The sequence below is a fragment of the Equus przewalskii genome, chromosome 23, assembly GCF_037783145.1.
Source record: "Equus przewalskii isolate Varuska chromosome 23, EquPr2, whole genome shotgun sequence".
NCBI lineage: Eukaryota > Metazoa > Chordata > Mammalia > Perissodactyla > Equidae > Equus > Equus przewalskii.
The window spans coordinates 22026167-22042403 of record NC_091853.1 but is presented as its reverse complement, the minus strand read 5'-3'; the positions used below and the strand labels follow the sequence as shown (position 1 = coordinate 22042403).

At 51.8% G+C, this 16237-nt stretch overlaps 1 protein-coding gene across 8 annotated transcripts in view; it reads left to right on the top strand.

Annotated features, from left to right (window-relative positions):
- The first annotated feature begins 385 nt into the window (after nucleotides 1-385).
- VASH2 (vasohibin 2) overlaps nucleotides 386-16237 on the top strand; it is a 35404-nt gene continuing 19552 nt past the window's right edge. For 2 of the 8 annotated variants that reach the window (XM_070591126.1, XM_070591124.1), the window contains exons 1-5: nucleotides 386-611; nucleotides 1222-1661; nucleotides 9281-9369; nucleotides 13521-13577; nucleotides 14051-14125. In XM_070591126.1, the coding sequence (XP_070447227.1) occupies nucleotides 1386-1661; nucleotides 9281-9369; nucleotides 13521-13577; nucleotides 14051-14125 (497 nt within the window). In that variant the 5' untranslated portion in view covers nucleotides 386-611; nucleotides 1222-1385. Of the gene's footprint in view, nucleotides 612-1024; nucleotides 1068-1221; nucleotides 1662-9280; nucleotides 9370-13520; nucleotides 13578-14050; nucleotides 14126-16237 lie in introns of all 8 variants that reach the window. The other 6 variants (XM_070591127.1, XM_070591125.1, XM_070591131.1 and 3 more) reach the window with 6 other exon arrangements.

The following is a 16237-nucleotide window of genomic DNA, read 5'->3' as shown; positions in this document are numbered from 1 at the left end:
TAATTTTGTGCTTTCATGTGAACAGACCCTGCCTGAACTATCGGTCACTCCCTGGGAGCTGCAGGTGCCCGGGCCAGCCTTCCTCAGGGAATGCTGTTCTAATGGCAAGCCCCCCACCACCTCAGGGTCACTTCTTGGGTGGCTTTGCTTCTCCTCTCCTTCCCACAGTTGCAAACCCTCGCAGGGCCGCGACTCCTGGGGAAACTCGGTCTTCAGTCCCGTGGATGGACGCTCCAGCCCCGCGGGGATCCCAGGACACGGCAGCGATCGGATTTCGTGTGGCTGCCCAGCTCCCCCCTCCCTTCTCCCCTCCCGCCCGGGAACCCCCGAGCCAATCAGAGCGTCGCGGAGCTCCGGGTTGTAGAGTCCCGAGCCCGGGACCCGCCCCTCTTTGTTGCGGTGGCCAATGGACGCATTCGGAACATCGGCGGCTGCCCGGGTGACTCGGTTATATGTCACAGAATAACATTCGAGAATGGGACATGGAATGAGGCGACGGCCGCAGCAGCCCGAGCAGCCCCAGCCCCAGGACCGGCAGCAGCAGCAGCAGCAGCCGCAGCCGCCCCTGCCGCCCGGGGAGGCTCCGCAGCAATGAGGCCCACTGTCCCGAGGTAGGGTCCCGGAGCTGCGGCGCACCCTGCCCGCGCCCCGCCTGTAGCCGGTCCCTCCGAGTGCCAGGCGCTGGAACTCGGGGAAAGCGGGCGGGGAGAGCTATTTCCACAGGAACCTGGGGGCTGGGGCCGCCCCCTTGCCTGCCCGGCCCCAGGAGGGCTTTCTGGAAGAAACGGGGCCGCCTTTGCAAGCCGCGGCTGCTGCTGCGCCCTCGCGCCAGCCCCGGGCGCTCACGTGCCGGCACGTTCTTGGCGCGGCTCGGCTCCGCGCTCGGCCACATCTGGCGACCAAAGAATGTGTGGAGCCTTGCGTGGACCTCCCGTTCCTTCACGCTGCACGAGCTGTCTTTCTTCTCCCTACCCAGTCCACTCCGCATCCTCCAGTCTCCTTGTATTTCCCTCCCGGTGTTTAGATGTGTGTGAAGCTTTGTGGCAAAATTCGAGTCGCCTTTCTAGGTAATTGCAGGGCTGGAAGCTGGTATTCAGCTCCTTAGGGGGTCTGTCATCGAGGGGGGAGTGATGTGGGGACGCTCACTGTGCGGTCACGGCCCCCGCCTCGGTTCCATGGGTGTCCACTTATCCGTGGTGCGTGTGTCTCCACTGATTTCAGGCACGGCCCGTAAGCGGAGCTCCAGCCGCCGCTCCCCCTTCGCGCGTCCTGCGGCAGCTCGAGGCATGGAGAAGGCCGGCCCCGCGGGGCGCTGATCCCGCGCCGTGCCCGCGCCACGCGCCCCCCCGCCGCCCCCGCACTTCCTTCCCCGCCCCGGCCCCGCCATGACCGGCTCCGCCACCGACACTCACCGCTGCCCCCACGCGAAAGGCGCCAAAGGCACCCGGTCCCGGAGCAGCCACGCGCGGCCGGTGAGCCTCGCCACGAGTGGGGGCTCGGAGGAGGAGGACAAAGACGGCGGGGTGCTCTTCCACGTTAACAAGAGCGGCTTCCCCATCGACAGCCACACCTGGGAGCGCATGTGGATGCATGTGGCCAAGGTGCACCCCAAGGGGGGAGAAATGGTGGGCGCCATCAGGAACGCTGCCTTCTTGGCAAAGGTCAGTGGCTTCAAAGGAGAGGGTGGGGTGGGCAGTGATGGGACCATTTCAGCCTGTACATAGCAAATAGAGACAATTTCCATTTTCCTGGTCCTGGTACAAACTTCTCCTCCCCGTTCTTCCCACCAGCCCCCAACCTCCTTGGCTTAATTGAGATATTTGTCTTGGAAGCCTTAGAAGGAGAGAGAGAGGTAGGGGGCTTGTTATCCTGGGACTGGACGGTCGGGTTGTGCCAAGGTTTCTTTGAATCTCCAGCCAACTCTGTTTCATTTACTCACTCCATGTACATCCTCCTTCAGCAAAAGCTGTGGCCGTCAGTTAGCACCAGCGATGCCAAGAACACATGGAGCCCCTGAGGATCTCACCCTGCTCTTCCTCTGTGGAGTCCTCTGTCTCCTCCTTGCAAATGATTTATTAGGCTGTGAATGAATTTGCAGTCAACCAGTCAGACTCCTGAGCGTGAATCATTTCTAGACTTTTTGCCAATTTTTTTTTTTTTTATGACAGTGACTTTCACCTCTGAAACTTGCAAAGCGGTGAACTCTTTTCCCAGCTTATCTGGGCTCCAAGCAAAAAAACAAGAGTTTTGACTATGGCTTAAAAGGGACTTTCCAGGGTGCATGATGAATTAGTCTCACTGGATAGAGAAAGAGAGGCTCAGGAGCGAAACTCTCTCTACCTTGGAGAGAAGCCAGGGAGCTGACTGGGTTTGGTGGCCAAGGGTATCGTTTGTAAAATGGAGGGAGGGAGATGTGCAGTGGTCGCTACATGAATGTCCAAGTGCAGACTGGGGGAGAAATGCTGCAGACCCTGGGGATTATAGCATGGCAGATGGTTTCCCCTGCACCCTGGGGACACTGGTATGGCTGAGAAGATTCCTGGGCAGGTCTGGGAATGCCACACCTGAGACTTGGAAGACCATCTGGTCTGGTCCCCAACCTTGAGCATCTGGTAACCTGAGCATCTGCACCCTGCAGGCCAGAAAGCCATGTGTGCCCTTTGGGGGCGGGGGGTTGGGGTGGTCTGTAAGCTTCCTGCGGCAGTAAGTTCCAGTGTTTTATTAGCAGCAGGTCAAGGAGATCTTCATTATGCCCAGCGAGAGTCTTGCCTGCATTAGTGTCAGCTGTAATTACCTTTTGCTGAGTCCTCCTTGAGCATGAGAGCAGCACTGGTGCTGGCGTGCAGTTCCGACTTCACAATTTGTCCTTACTTAACTGAGCCTCTCTTTCTCAAGGAGCAGGAGCCCTTAAACCTGGAAGAGAGGTGGCCACAGGGAACAGAGGCCTGTTCCTGCTGTCCCATGCTGCCTTTTTAATTCAGCATCCTCAGCACCCACCCTGCGTCTAATTGTGGCTTCATCCTTCTCCCGACCTTGTGTGTGGGGACTCCCTTTTTCTATAGGAATCAAGGAATGTTAATGTTGATTGAGGCCATCTCGCACCTCTCTGCAGAATCCTTTCCTCTCTCTGAAGACCTCCTGGGGAAGGAGGGCTGGTCCCAGGCAGGGCCAGATTTGCTTGTTGGGAAACTCTTTTCTTAGACTGACAGCAATCCTCCTTCTCCTGGCTCAGTCACATGTCACCACTGATTCCTGTGCTCCCTTTGAATCAGGGCAGCACAGGCCGACTTCCTCTGCCGCTCACAGGCCCTTGAATGTTACAAGACTGCACTTTTGGAGTAAGGAAGGGACTTGGAGTAAAAATCAAGGGACTGAATTCTAGTCCTGGTTGTGCTACCTCTAGCTTTGTGGCCTAGGTCACTCACTTAAAATCTCTGGCCTTACTTTTCTCATCTATAAAATGGGAGTAGACCAGATTTCATGCAAAGTTCTTTCCAGCTCTTAAATCCCATGACAGGACCCGTGAGTGTCTAGGTCTCCAGTGCTGATCTATGGGACACTAGAGGTGCACTGGATTACGAGTCCTCAAAACTGTGACATCTGTCATTTTGCATCTTCCTTTAGTCTTCCTTGTCTGCAGGTAGCTCCTTTCACTTTTTCTTATGTGTCATACGTCCCAGATCAAGGCACTCTCCTCATCCTCTTTCTAGGGCAATTGCTAATTTGTCATCAGTCAGTCCCCTAAAACAAGCATGTATGAAACACAGTATCCTAAATGTTGTCTGAGCAGTTTAGAGCACAGATTGCTACTCCTGAAGACCTGTATTTGATACCTGTGTTATTGTAGCTGAACATTGTGTTCTTAAAAAAGAGTGTTCCCTTTTTCATATGGCAGCCATGTCGTATTGTACCTTATAGTAACCCGGAGGTACGTGAGAACTCCTGCCGAGCCAGGACAACCCCAGCCCGAACGTGGGCATTGGCTTTTTGAACCAAAATAAAGAACTTAACATTTCTGTCTCTTACATAGCATCATCATGGCTGGTTCTGAATCTCCAGCCCCATGATGGCGTCCCCCCTCTTCCAGGTGCCAACATTCCTGACCCTTATGCAGGCCCTGAGATGGGTACAGCTTCAAAAGCTCCTGTTTCCCGGGGCCACTCCTCTCTGCTTCAAGGGCTGTTCCTGCGCTCAGCTTGGCAGACTTTTCCCTTTGGGGCCAAGTCCTTTTCTGCTTTAACCAAGTGTCTGTCTTGCTGACGAATTTGTGCAGAACAGGTGGGGTGATGGGGTGGTGGTGGAAGGGTTGGAGAGCTTCAGGGAGATTAACCTTTTTTGGCAACTGAATGTGGAATAAGAAGCAAAACAAGGGGACAGGGAAAGGTGTCACAGGCCAAAGAGGAGGACTGAATGACGCTTCCTGTCGCTGCAGGACATTCTGCTAGCAGCCATGGGAAGTCCTGCCCAGAGGTCCAGGTACCCCACCCCGGGTATCTGCAATCTTCCTTTGAATGTGTGACTGTAGGCTTCTCCCCTGCTGATTACTGGGTCTGAAGTCACCAATTGACTAGGTGAAAGCCAGGGTTTTTCAGGGCTAGTGCAAGAAAGCCGCACGATTCAGTTGGAGGATGATAGAGGATGGGAAGGGAGGCCGAGTGTCCTATGAAACGGCTCCTGCTGCTGCTTGACTGGCTGGAGCCGGACTCTCCTAGGGGCAGACAATCCAGGATGGATTCAGCAGGAAACAGCGGTTGGTGTCTTACAGATCCCTCGTTTTTGTGCCTTGTTCTCACGTTGATTCCAAATTTGGAAATAATTCACATGTAGAGGACTCAGCCTTGCCTGAGTGAGTGAGGAAGTGTGAGCACTGTGGGTGAGCCTTTGTACAGTCAGGGCCCCACTCCTGCCCCCTGCTGGCTCACACGGGCAGCTCCCTCCTGCCCCTGTCCTGAGCTCAACCATCCGTCTGTCCTTCCTACTCGGCCCGAGGTTGTGACCCCTGGGCCTCCCTAACAGGGTGCCATCAACAGGTTCCTGGCTGCCCCTGATGTGGGGGCCTGGGGCCCATCCTAGGCTTCTGAATGATGTTCTGTGCTTCTCCTCCAAGTTGCCAGAGAAGGTTCTTCTGCCTGGTGCCAGCACAGTGAAGTGATGCCAGTTCCACACCTGTGTCCATCCACATCACTTCCCCTTGCCTTCTTGTGACAGGTAATTGTGTTTGGCAAGGGTGGAATGAAAGAGAGCCCGTCCACAGAAAGCCTTGCCTGTGGTTTGTTTCATTATTCTTCTTGAATAGCCATCTTCTTGGCCATCCCACTCTCTCCTCCTACCTACCCCTGACCTCCCAGGTCCCCAACCCCCGGACCATAGGCACAGCGCCTGTATGGAGAGGGTAGTTTTGATCTGTTCCCTCTGGATTCTGCCTTCCTGAGCTGGGGTGTGGCTGGAGGAGCAGGATGCAGGTGGTGGGAGGCCAGAACCTTGAGGGAGAGGGCCATGGGAAATCTCGGCTGGAGTTTCAGGTGAAATAGGGCAGGAAAATAACCTGAGGAGGGACTCCCAGGACCCGTGAGGGAGAAGAAAAAAAGGAGCGTGCCGTGGGTTTTTCATAAAAAGGTTGTATCAGTTTACGTTCCCATCCTGGTGTGTGACAGCATCCTCGCCAGCATGGAGTAGCCGCATTTCAGAATACCTCTACTAATTGGAGAGGTGAAAAATGCATTTTGCAGTAGCTTTAATTTGCATTTCTTAAATTATTAGCGAGCTTGAACATTTTTTCAAATATTTATTCATTATTTGCCTTTCTTCTTTTGTGCATTGTGTTTTCATGGCCATTTCTTGAATTGTGGTAAAATTTATATAACATTTAATTTACTGTTTTAACCTTTCTTTTTTTAAAAAGAATTTATTTTTTCCTTTTTCTCCCCAAAGCCCCCTGGTACATAGTTGTATATTTTTAGTTTTGGGTCCTTCCAGTTGTGGCATGTGGGACACCGCCCCAGCATGGCCCGACAAGCGGGGCCATGTCGGCGCCCAGGATCTGAACCAGCAAAACCCTGGGCCGCTGAAGCAGAGTGCATGAACTTAACCACTCGGCCCCGGGGCCAGCCCCCATTTTAACCATTTTTAAGTGTGCAGTTCTGTGCTTTAAGTACAATGACATTGTTGTGCATCACCACCCTCCATCTCCAGACCTACCTCTTTCCCAACTCAAACTTTGTACCCATTAGACACTAACTCCCTATTCCTCCCTCCCCTCAGTCTCTGGCAACCACCCTTCTACCTTCTGTCTCTATGAATTTGACTCCTATAGGAAACTCATATAAGAGGAATCATACAATATTCATCTTATTGTAACTGGCTTATTTCACTTAGCATAATATTTTCAAGGTTCATCCACGTTGTGGCATGTGTCAGAATGTCCTTCCTTTTCAAGGCTGTATAATATTCCATTGTATGTCTGTACCACATTTTGTTTATCCATTCATCTATCCACGGACACTTGGGTTGTTTCCACCTTTGAGGGTCATTTTTTTTCTCACTGAGGTCTAAAGAGTTTCCTTATCACCCTGCATGAACTCTTCGTGAGTTAAGGATTTTAGCTCATGGTCACCTTGTGTCCCCAGGGGCAGGTGGATGTTCTCATTCTCTTCCATTCGGGTGAGAAGACATCTTCATGATACTCCTGAGTTGAGCGTCCAGGAACTCAGGCCCTGCTGGTTCTGTTTTCCAGTTTCAGAAAAGCGAAGACCATTTAGGCTTCGCCAGTCTAGACCCCCTAAAACACATTATTGATGAATAATAACACAGCTAACACTTAAAGAGCACTCAGTGCCAAACCCCAAGTTGCCTACTCTTCATGCATTAGGTCTCATAATCCTCACAGCCAGCCCAGAAGGTTGGAAGCAGATGACATTCTCCTATTTTATCAGGAAGGAATTGAAGGCTTGGAGAGTTCATGCAGCTTGACCAGGGTCCGTGCTAGTAGGTGATAGAGCAGGGACTCGAACCTCGTCATTACACCCCAAGGAGCCCACCTGGTTGATAGTCCATCATCCTGTGGGGGCCTTGGCCGCCCGAGGCGCTGGTTGGGAGCTGCCCCCAGCCTGAGCCCCAGCCAGCTATCCCAGACATCAGGGTGAGTTGTAGCCTGATGACATCATCCCCCCGCAGTCTCGGCTCCTCTCCCCACCACAGCTCTGCTCCCCAGCTGGGGTTTGGGGAATGTGGCCACAGCTCCTGCACTCGCTCTCAGCCAGGGCTGAGGTAACCAGGCAGCTGTTTTTAAAAGCCCTTGGGCGCCACTAGGCTGCTATTCTGAGGACCAGCTGCTGCCTGACTCCCACCCCACCATCCGGCTCTTGTGAGCTCTGTTGGGCTTGGGGGAGTTGAAATAATTTGGTGGTCAGTCCCCAAAGCCGACTGTGAACCAGGTCACTCTGGCTATCACAGGGCTCTGGCCAAGGGACGCCCCTCTGGGGATCCCTTAGGTGGCCAGTGATTCTTTGGGTCGTTTTTCCATGCTTACTAGCTTTTCTATTAAAAAAGTACAAACAGCACTTTTCTGTGTAGAAATAAGCTTATGCCTTAATAAACTGTATAATTTCCCTCCTCCGTTCCTTTGTCCCTGTTCTGCCTCCCCTATGTACCTGGCCTAGAGCTCGGAACCCAGCGGGTGCTAAAGAACGTGTGTTCGCATCTCCCCTTCTCTCTCCATCTCTCTGTGAATTCTTACACTGAATCCCAGGTATGGATAGATCAGTGGATGTTACTGCAAAAAATAAGGGCAAGCTTCACACTTCCTAGTGTTTGTTAGGCAGAAATACAAGCTACACTTTGTATTTTGACTCTGCGTGTGTGTGTGTGTTTATGGGGGAGGTCATGTGAGCAAATGTTCAGATTGGAACATTTCGCTCCCAAAAATGACTCTCTAAGACAGGAATGTGATTTCAGTTGATATGTTATAAACAAAATGTAGTTCGCAGAACAGCTGTGTATGCACGCGTGCACACACACGCACACACGCACACACGCACAGCACCTTGGCTGGGAACAGGGCTGACTTGTTTCCTTTCTGTTGAAGGGGCAGTTGCTGTGAAGTAGGAAGCTTCAAGGCCTGGAGAGAATGGAGGCTCTGAGAGGAAAGGAATGTCTAGTAGCCTTTGAAGTAAATGCAGAAGTGTGGAAGACCTTCCCGCCTCAGGCCCAGGGGCACACCCTCCAGCTTCACCGTGGGGCTGTCCCCAAGTCTGTTCACCAGCAGCTTCCCCTTCCATCAGCTCAGCGCTGAATCCCCGGGCCCTCTGTCTCCTTGTTTCTCAGAGGATGGAGCTAATCTGCTCTGAGACCCCTTCTGCTCCTCCCTAAGTGGCTTAAGCCTGGAGGAGCCTCCGCTTGCCTTCCTGGCAGCAGCGCTGCCGGAGCCGCAGGCCCACGTGGGCTAAGATTCTCTGTCGCCAACTACCCCACCCCACCAGAGAGGCTGAGAGACATATAGGGGCAATAAAGGCAAAGCCATCCCTTGCCTCCCAGGGGTGACTGGATTGGAAGCCCCTGGTTGTTCTCACTCTTGGCCCCGTTAGCAGGGTTGCTCAGACTGGGGGGTGTCTTATCTCTAAATTCCTGAGAGGAGGCACCCACCTGCCCCTTTGCAGTCCTTGTCTGCCCTGGCTCCTTTCTCCTGCCAGCAGGGATTAGATCTCTGAACACTCAACTGTGGACACTTGGTGAGTGTTGACCATGAGGCAGACTAGGAAATGAAGAGGTGACTGGGCAACCATGAGGGGTGAAAGGGTAAGAGGGCTCACGAGTCAGAGGAGCTGCACTCACCTGGAAAGAGTAAGGCACCTGGGGCTGGACTCGGGGAAGGGACTCCATGGGCGTTGCAGGGGCTGGTGTTGAGGAGTAATGGCACCTGTAGCGCCATGTTGCATTTCTTCAGGCCACCATTCATCTCGTATCCACATCAGCTGTGCAGCAAAAGGTTCAGTCGTACAGTAAAACGTGAGGATTAATGGAGCGCCTCTGTGAACATCCTGGGCCAGGCTTGGTGGGGGACCCTATAGGACATGGTCTTGGGCCTCAAGAAGGTGCTGAGGCTCTTGTACTCTACTGTCTTTCTTTCTCCCCCTTCCCTCCACCTGTTCAGCTTGAACAGGTGACCACACCAGGGTGGCCGTGTGCTCTCAGGAGCGGCTCTCCAGTGGTTTCAGCCTTGTCCCCAGGCACTGGGCCCCAGAGCATCTCCTTGATGAAAAGACCTCTCTCTATTTCTCTGCAGCCTTCAGTACCCCAGGTTCCAAACTACAGGCTGTCGATGTCGATCCCGGACTGGCTCCAGGCAATTCAGAACTACATGAAGACACTACAGTATCCTTCCAACCAGGGTCTGAGCAGACCCAGCCAGGGGACAGGTGTGGTGATCGCAAGCCTGGTGGCGTGTCTGTCCCCAGGTGGTCAGCAAATGCTCTCTAAGGTTGGTGAGGCCCGGGCGTGGAGGGCTGCGCCTATGTAAGAGGCTAGAAGGAGTGATAACAGAGGATGTCATTGCGATGGTCAGACCTTCTCCCTTTAAGCAGGCTGGGGCCGGAATGGCAAGGGAGCAGTGAGGCAGCGGTGGGCGACCTGGAGCCCCTCTTCTCTTCCTTTCCTCCTCCTCCTCAGTTGTCTTTATTTCCCTCCTCTCTCTTCCTCTACTGTCTTTCTTTCTCCCCCTTCCCTCCTAGTCTTCTGTTCCTTTTCTTTCCTCTCTCACTTTTTTGCCCTCATCCTGACTGCTCATAATCTACAGAGGCCCACCTGGTGCTGCCTTGGCTCCCAGGCGTCCCGGACTGGTGACCTTGCTCCGTTCTGCATGAATGATTGGGGCTCTGGGATGGGGGCCCTCTCCCCTCACTTGAGTTTGAAGAAGAGCTGAAAGGCCCTGTAAGTCCAGGCTGGGTTCAGAGCAGCCAGACTCTGGTCCTTTTCTCCTCCAGTGGTCTCAGCTTGTTGGCAGTCAGGGTTAGATCAGTTCTGAGGGTCTGCTCGAGCAATGCTGTAGAAACGAGGGGGCAGAGGCAGATGGTCCACTCGCTATTGCTGGTACTTTATCAGGGAGAGGAGTCGGAGGGGAGCAGGGCTGACAGAGGTGTGTGTAACAGGGACAGGCTGTTTGCCCAAGCAAGTCAGCCAGCATCTCAGAGCTAAGCCAGCATCAGACTCCCTACTGAGGCATCTGCCGCCACCATAGGCCCCAGCACATTGTCTAGGAGGTCAAGCCTCTGCTGACCTCTTTCCCTCCTCCCTAACGACATAGAATTTAGCAGAAAAGATTTCACAGGGCACTGCACACATGTCCCACATGCCCCGGAGGAAGAGGCCCCTCCTCTCTGCGCTATAGGCAAGATCCTTTCCTGTGGATTTTTGTGTCTTCCCTGAAGGGAAGGGTCCTACCAGATGGGACTACACCGACTGCTGCTCGTTTGGGTAGGAGATTACTTGATTAGCCTCTCAGTTCCCACTTCACAGATTATGAACTCCCCTGTGTGGCATCTTCCCAGTGGAACCCTGAAGCGATGTTAGAGAGAGAAGGTGGCACTAGCCTCCAGGGGTGAGGCAGACAGTCCTAGGAAGACTATCTGGTGTTGGTCCTGATCCCCAAACTGGGACCCCACATGGGCTGCTCCTGTCCAGAAGCATAAACTCCTGCCAGAGTAGACCTGGACCCCAAGAGCTGAGCCTTCCTGGATGTGACCGGCTCCTCACAGAACATTCCAGAAGGGGACAGAAATTGGAATGGCTCCCACTTCTATCTAGGACATGGTCTTCACAAGGATCATCCAGCTAGAGATTAAAGAGAATGAGCCTGGCTGGGAATGCATTGATAGGGGCAAATTTGCATGTGCTTTGCATATCATTTGCTCAGTCTCCCGTGAACCCTGCAGCACATTCTCAGCCAAGTTTTCATTGTTGCCCTGAAGGATCTGCTTTTTTACTTTTCTCTTCTCTCACCCATTATGATGGTCACTGACCTAGATCACCAACTGCAGAGAGGGCTGGAGAAGGGAAAGTTCCAGCAGGCAGCTGGGACCGTGCTCCCTGTCACCTGGCCATTGGAGCCACCACACAAAAAGTGTGGCCTCTTTGTTCTGCCTCCTGACTACACTTTTTTATTTAGTTCCTTGGGACTTCCTACTGCTTTGTCCTGGACGCAGTGACCGGGCTGCTTGGGGCCAGCCCTGACTAAAGATGTGCTCAGCTGGGGATATGAAAGGACGAATCCTGCCTTCCCTTCTGACAGCCTCAGAGCATTGGCCAACAGGACTGCTGACTTGCATGGGGTTCTGGGAAGAGACGTGCTAGCTGAGCTCTGCTGCGTGAGGAGAAGTCTTCTGAGGGTAGATTTGGGCTCAGTGAGTCTCTCACTCTGAAGGCAATATTTCTAGGAGGCTCTCTCCCCAGCCATCAGCAGCTCCTCCCCCCCTCCCCCCCCCCCCGTCCCCGCTCACTTTCAGGGCATAATAAGTATAAGGAACTGAGAAAGGATGGCCAGGTACTTTTTAAATTATTTTAGTATAAGTTTGTCTCACTTTATGCCCTAGACGTATAAACTAGATATATAAACAGGGGAAAGTTGGGCACACAAATAGAATTTTTTCCAATTGAATTCTACTTTAAATATACTGGGAATCTCACTGTTTGAATGAAATCTTTGGTGAAATAAAAAAATCACTTCACCGTGAGAATATGTAGGCTCTCATTTTTCTCTTTTACCTCTAGGGTTTTGTATGTTGCATTTTTAAAAAGCTAGGCAATCTTATATCGTTATTGGTTATTCTTTTGGCTCATTGTGGTAATTTCCAAATTGGTGAGCTCTTTCAAATCATCCCCTAGCTGTCACCTTGGAACTTCCAATTCAACAGTGTGAGGTAGGGTGACTTTGAATGGCATCTGGAGTTAGGACCATGGCCTGAAGTCAGAGCCTCCAAGGGTGGAGCCCAGAATCTGCTTATAATGAGCTTCCCAGTGGTTGTTATGCTTGCTCGTGTCTGAGTGGCCAAGCCTGTCTGTACCAGAAGAGGAATCCCAGCCCCTCTCAGGAGGGTGTGCGTTGCCTGTGGGTGCTCAACACCACCCTCTGTAGCTGCCTACACCACTGTAGGGGCACACGTCTAACCTCATACACCCCACCTAGGTTATAAGTTTATGCTTCATTGGCACCTTCCCAATATTCACTTTTTCTGTAGGATTTTGTCTAAGGCAGGAAAGAGCAATGTATAAAGCAACTTTTCTTTAGGCTCAGAAAGGAATCGAGATCCAGTCTCAGAGAGGATGACATCAGGGAATCTTTGGTCTCTTTCAGAAGGACCTGGTGCAAGTTTGCCAGTCCCTGAGACCTCCTGGGCAAACAGCAAATCCCAGGATGTGGATAATGATGTCATCTTAGATTTAGTAATCAATGTCAAGTGTCAGTCCAGGCATGAAATGAAAGTGATGTCTTGGGGCCGGCCCAGTGGTGCAGCGGTTAAGTGTGCCTGTTCTGCTTCGGTGGCCCGGGGTTCGTGGGTTCAGATCCCAGGTGCAGACATGGCACAGCTTGGCAAGCTATGCTGTGGTAGGCGTCCCACATATAAAGTAGAGTAAGATGGGCATGGATGTTAGCTCAGGGCCAGCCTTCCTCAGCAAAAAGAGGAGGATTGGCAGCAGGTGTTAGCTCAGGGCTAATCTTTCTCAAAAAAAAAAAAAAAAAAAAAAGAAAGAAAGTGATGTCTCCATACTAAGCTCTGTTACAGTCTGTGCACTATTGAGAAACCCTACTGCCATCCATTCACCTTTCCATCCATCACCCTTCCATTCCTTCCATCCCTCCATCCACCTACCCTTCTATCTATCCATCCATCCAGCTTTCCATCCACCTATTCATCCATCCTTCCATTCCATCAATTCCATTCATCCTTGCCTCCATCTACCCATCCATCCATCCATCCATTCATCCACCCTTCCATTCTTTCCATCCATCTATCCAGCTTTCCATCCATCCTTTCATCAGTTTCATTCATCCTTCCTTCCTTCTATCTATCCATCCATCTATTCATCCACCCTTCTACCCATCCACCCATTTATCCATCCATCTGTCCTCTCATTTGTTCACTTATTCTTCATTCATTTAATAATATTTGCTAACTGGAATATGTTGGGCTTGTGCCAGCTTTATGAGTGATATAAAGATGATAAATACATGATCCCAACCCTCAAAGAGCTTGTAGTCTAGTAGGGGAATTAGGACACATATTCAACTAAAGAGAATGCAGAGTAGATTGAAAATAGCTATTATAAAGGTCCAGGGTGCTTTCGGGCCTAAGTTAGAAATTAGATTAACAGGGCAAGACAGTGAAGAGTAAGAGGCTATTGGCTGCTGGACACCTTCTGGAAAGCCCCCACTTTCTCATCCCTTTGAGAAATTGATGCACAGCTTCCTCTGCTGGATTACTGGGACCTTTGGAGTTTTCTGTCACTTTCCCTTTACATACTTCACACAGATACAATCATACAGGGACCCAGTTCTTTGAAATTAGGAAAATGAGACCGCTGAGTGGGTAAGTGGTGCATGATCTGTGGGCCAGGTGACCTCTCTGCTACCTGAGAGCTGCCGACTCCCTCGCCCACCTTCTATCCCTGTATCTCAGTGCTCCGAAACCCTGGTCTGTACAGGGTGAGGTGGGGGCGGGGCGGCCCCAGGGCCAGGTTGGAGTGGGGCTGAGGTCTGGGCCACTCTGACAGCTGGCTCGGTGGTAGAGACTAACTCTTTCACGGGGTGGGGGAGGAAAACAGAATGGAATTGTGGGCACTAACCTCTCAGAACTAACTCTTGGAGAGAGGAGTGGAGAATTTAGGAATTTAGTTCTGCCAGGTGTGATGTGCTCTAGCACCCACCTGCGAGGTGACTTCTCCCCTTTCCCTCTTTCTGCATGGTGCCTAGTGTGGAGACAAGCATGCTAATGGATCGATGGTCAGACCGACTGCATAATTATGTAATTCCTGAGATCCTTTGCTGTGTTCTATCCCACAGGTTGATGGAAACAGCAAAAGAAATGACTCGAGAGTCCTTGCCTATCAAATGCCTTGAAGCTGTCATCCTGGGCATGTATCCTTTAAGTTGTTATGTATGCTTAAGTTTACTCTGTAAGATATAGATATAGATAGATATACATGGTGGCCTCACTCTGGGGCTGGTTGTGCCTTTAACACTGCAGATCCATAGAGGTGATGGCTGCTGTCTCCTTACAGTGTGAAGCTCCCCTTTAACTTCTGTTTAACTTTCACCATCTGGAGTTGAACCCAATCAGAGCTTGGCTACTTGGACCATCGTCAGCGAACCTGTTGGCTGAAGCCTGTATCAGGGCCAGCTCTCAGGCCAGGCTCACTAGACACAAGCAAAATTCAAGGAAACACTCAAGGGAAAATAGGATTATCCAGACCCATCTCCAGGGAAGATTCCAAGAGTGGATTGTGGAGGAGACCAAGCTATGGTGGTGTGTCCTGACTCTACAGAACAGAGAGCTGAAACAAGGGTCTGGTCTCTCCTACACTTTCTATTCCATTTTCCACCAGACTTATGGCTCCTCAGGCTGAAGGGAATATGGCCCAGAAAAACTGTGATGGCACTAACTGATTAGTGGTAATGACAGTAGAGCAGGATCTGATAGAAGAATAAAGAAACTCCCAGTCTTGTAGGGCAGATGGCTGGAAGGAACAGTGACCAAGGGAGCAGAGCAAGAGGTGAGCTTGAGAGGTCGTCCCAGGTAAGACCAATTAGGTCTTTGAGTGCTATGCTGAGAACTGTGACCTTTTTCCAAAAGGTAATGGGCAGCCCAGATGAAAGCTCTGGAACAGAGGCATGACATGATCAGGTGTGCACTTGAGACAGGTCGCTTTCAGGGCAGATTGAAGGGCAGACAGGAGGAAGCTGGGGTTGGATCTGCAAAGCCTGTTAGGAGCTGTTACATGAGGGGTGTAGCAATGCTTGAGTCATGGTCCTGGTGATGGGAATAGTTTTGAGGGGACAGTTTCAAGAGATCTCAAGGAGATAAAATTTGCAGGACTTGGAGGCCAACTGAGTGCAGGAGTTAATGAGGAAGGAGTCAACAAATACAGGCTTCTGGATTGGGCTGGAGGGATGAGAGTGACAGAGGGGCGAGACACTTCAGCCCAGACCTGAACTGACATAGTGGCAATGAAGGTGGAGGGAAGGAGTTGGAGGTGTCATCAGCACCATTTGTGGACTGATTAGATGTGAGGAGAAAGAGGTGATGACCCCATATTCTGGCAATCACAAACTAGGTGATTGGACAATAGTGCCATAGTCCAAGGGAGAGACTTAAAGGGGAGGGTCAGATTTGTGGGGAGATGAGTTCACTTGTGGTCATGTTGAACTGAGGTGCCTGTGGGATGTCGGGGTGGGGTATTTGGAGTGTGGAGCTCAGGAGAGAGCTCTGCATTAGAGATAAAAATTTGGGAGCTGTGAGTGTTTAGAAGGTGGTAGTTGGTGTTCAAGGAGTGAGAAGAGAAAAAGAAAAGGACGAAATCCCATTGCTTTTTGGTCTAGCTGGACACAAAGAGGCCATGACAGAGACTAAGAAGGAAAGTTAGAGAGGTAGAGGGAAAACCAGGAGAGAAAGAAGATGCAGAAGTCAGCAGGAGAGGGGGCTCAGAATCAGACAGGGGCAGTAGGCTGGGTCTAGTCTGTTTTCCTGGTCTCCTGAACATTTTCGTGGGAAGGGGAGCCTCCGCCCCTCTGCAGTCTGCAGGACACAGGCAGCCCTGATCTGAAACAAGATTGTCCACAGGTGCCCAGGCTGACATTTGAAAAATGGAAACTTAAGTCTGATTGTGGCCCTTCCCCAGCCCTCGTGTCATAGCTCCTCCCTGCTCCCCAGAAAGGAGGTGAAACGTGTGCCTGGGGAGCCCAGCAGAAGGGCAGGACAGGGTGGGGACGGCAGATGGCTCTGGGCCCCATCGTTTCGTGGCAGGAGTCAGCCACAGCTGGTGGACAGAGCCTCCTGCAAGTTTAGTGGGGGTGAACAACTGTCAGGGATTTGCTGGCGGAGATCAGTGAGGGCGAACACCAGCACAGGCGCTTCACTGGGGGACCAGCTCCCTTCAGACCCTTCGCTGACGGTGGTCTGAGTGCACCTGACAGAGGTCATCTTGCTTGACGCGACAGTCCTGTACACAATAGTCTCGTCCCTGTGCTGTT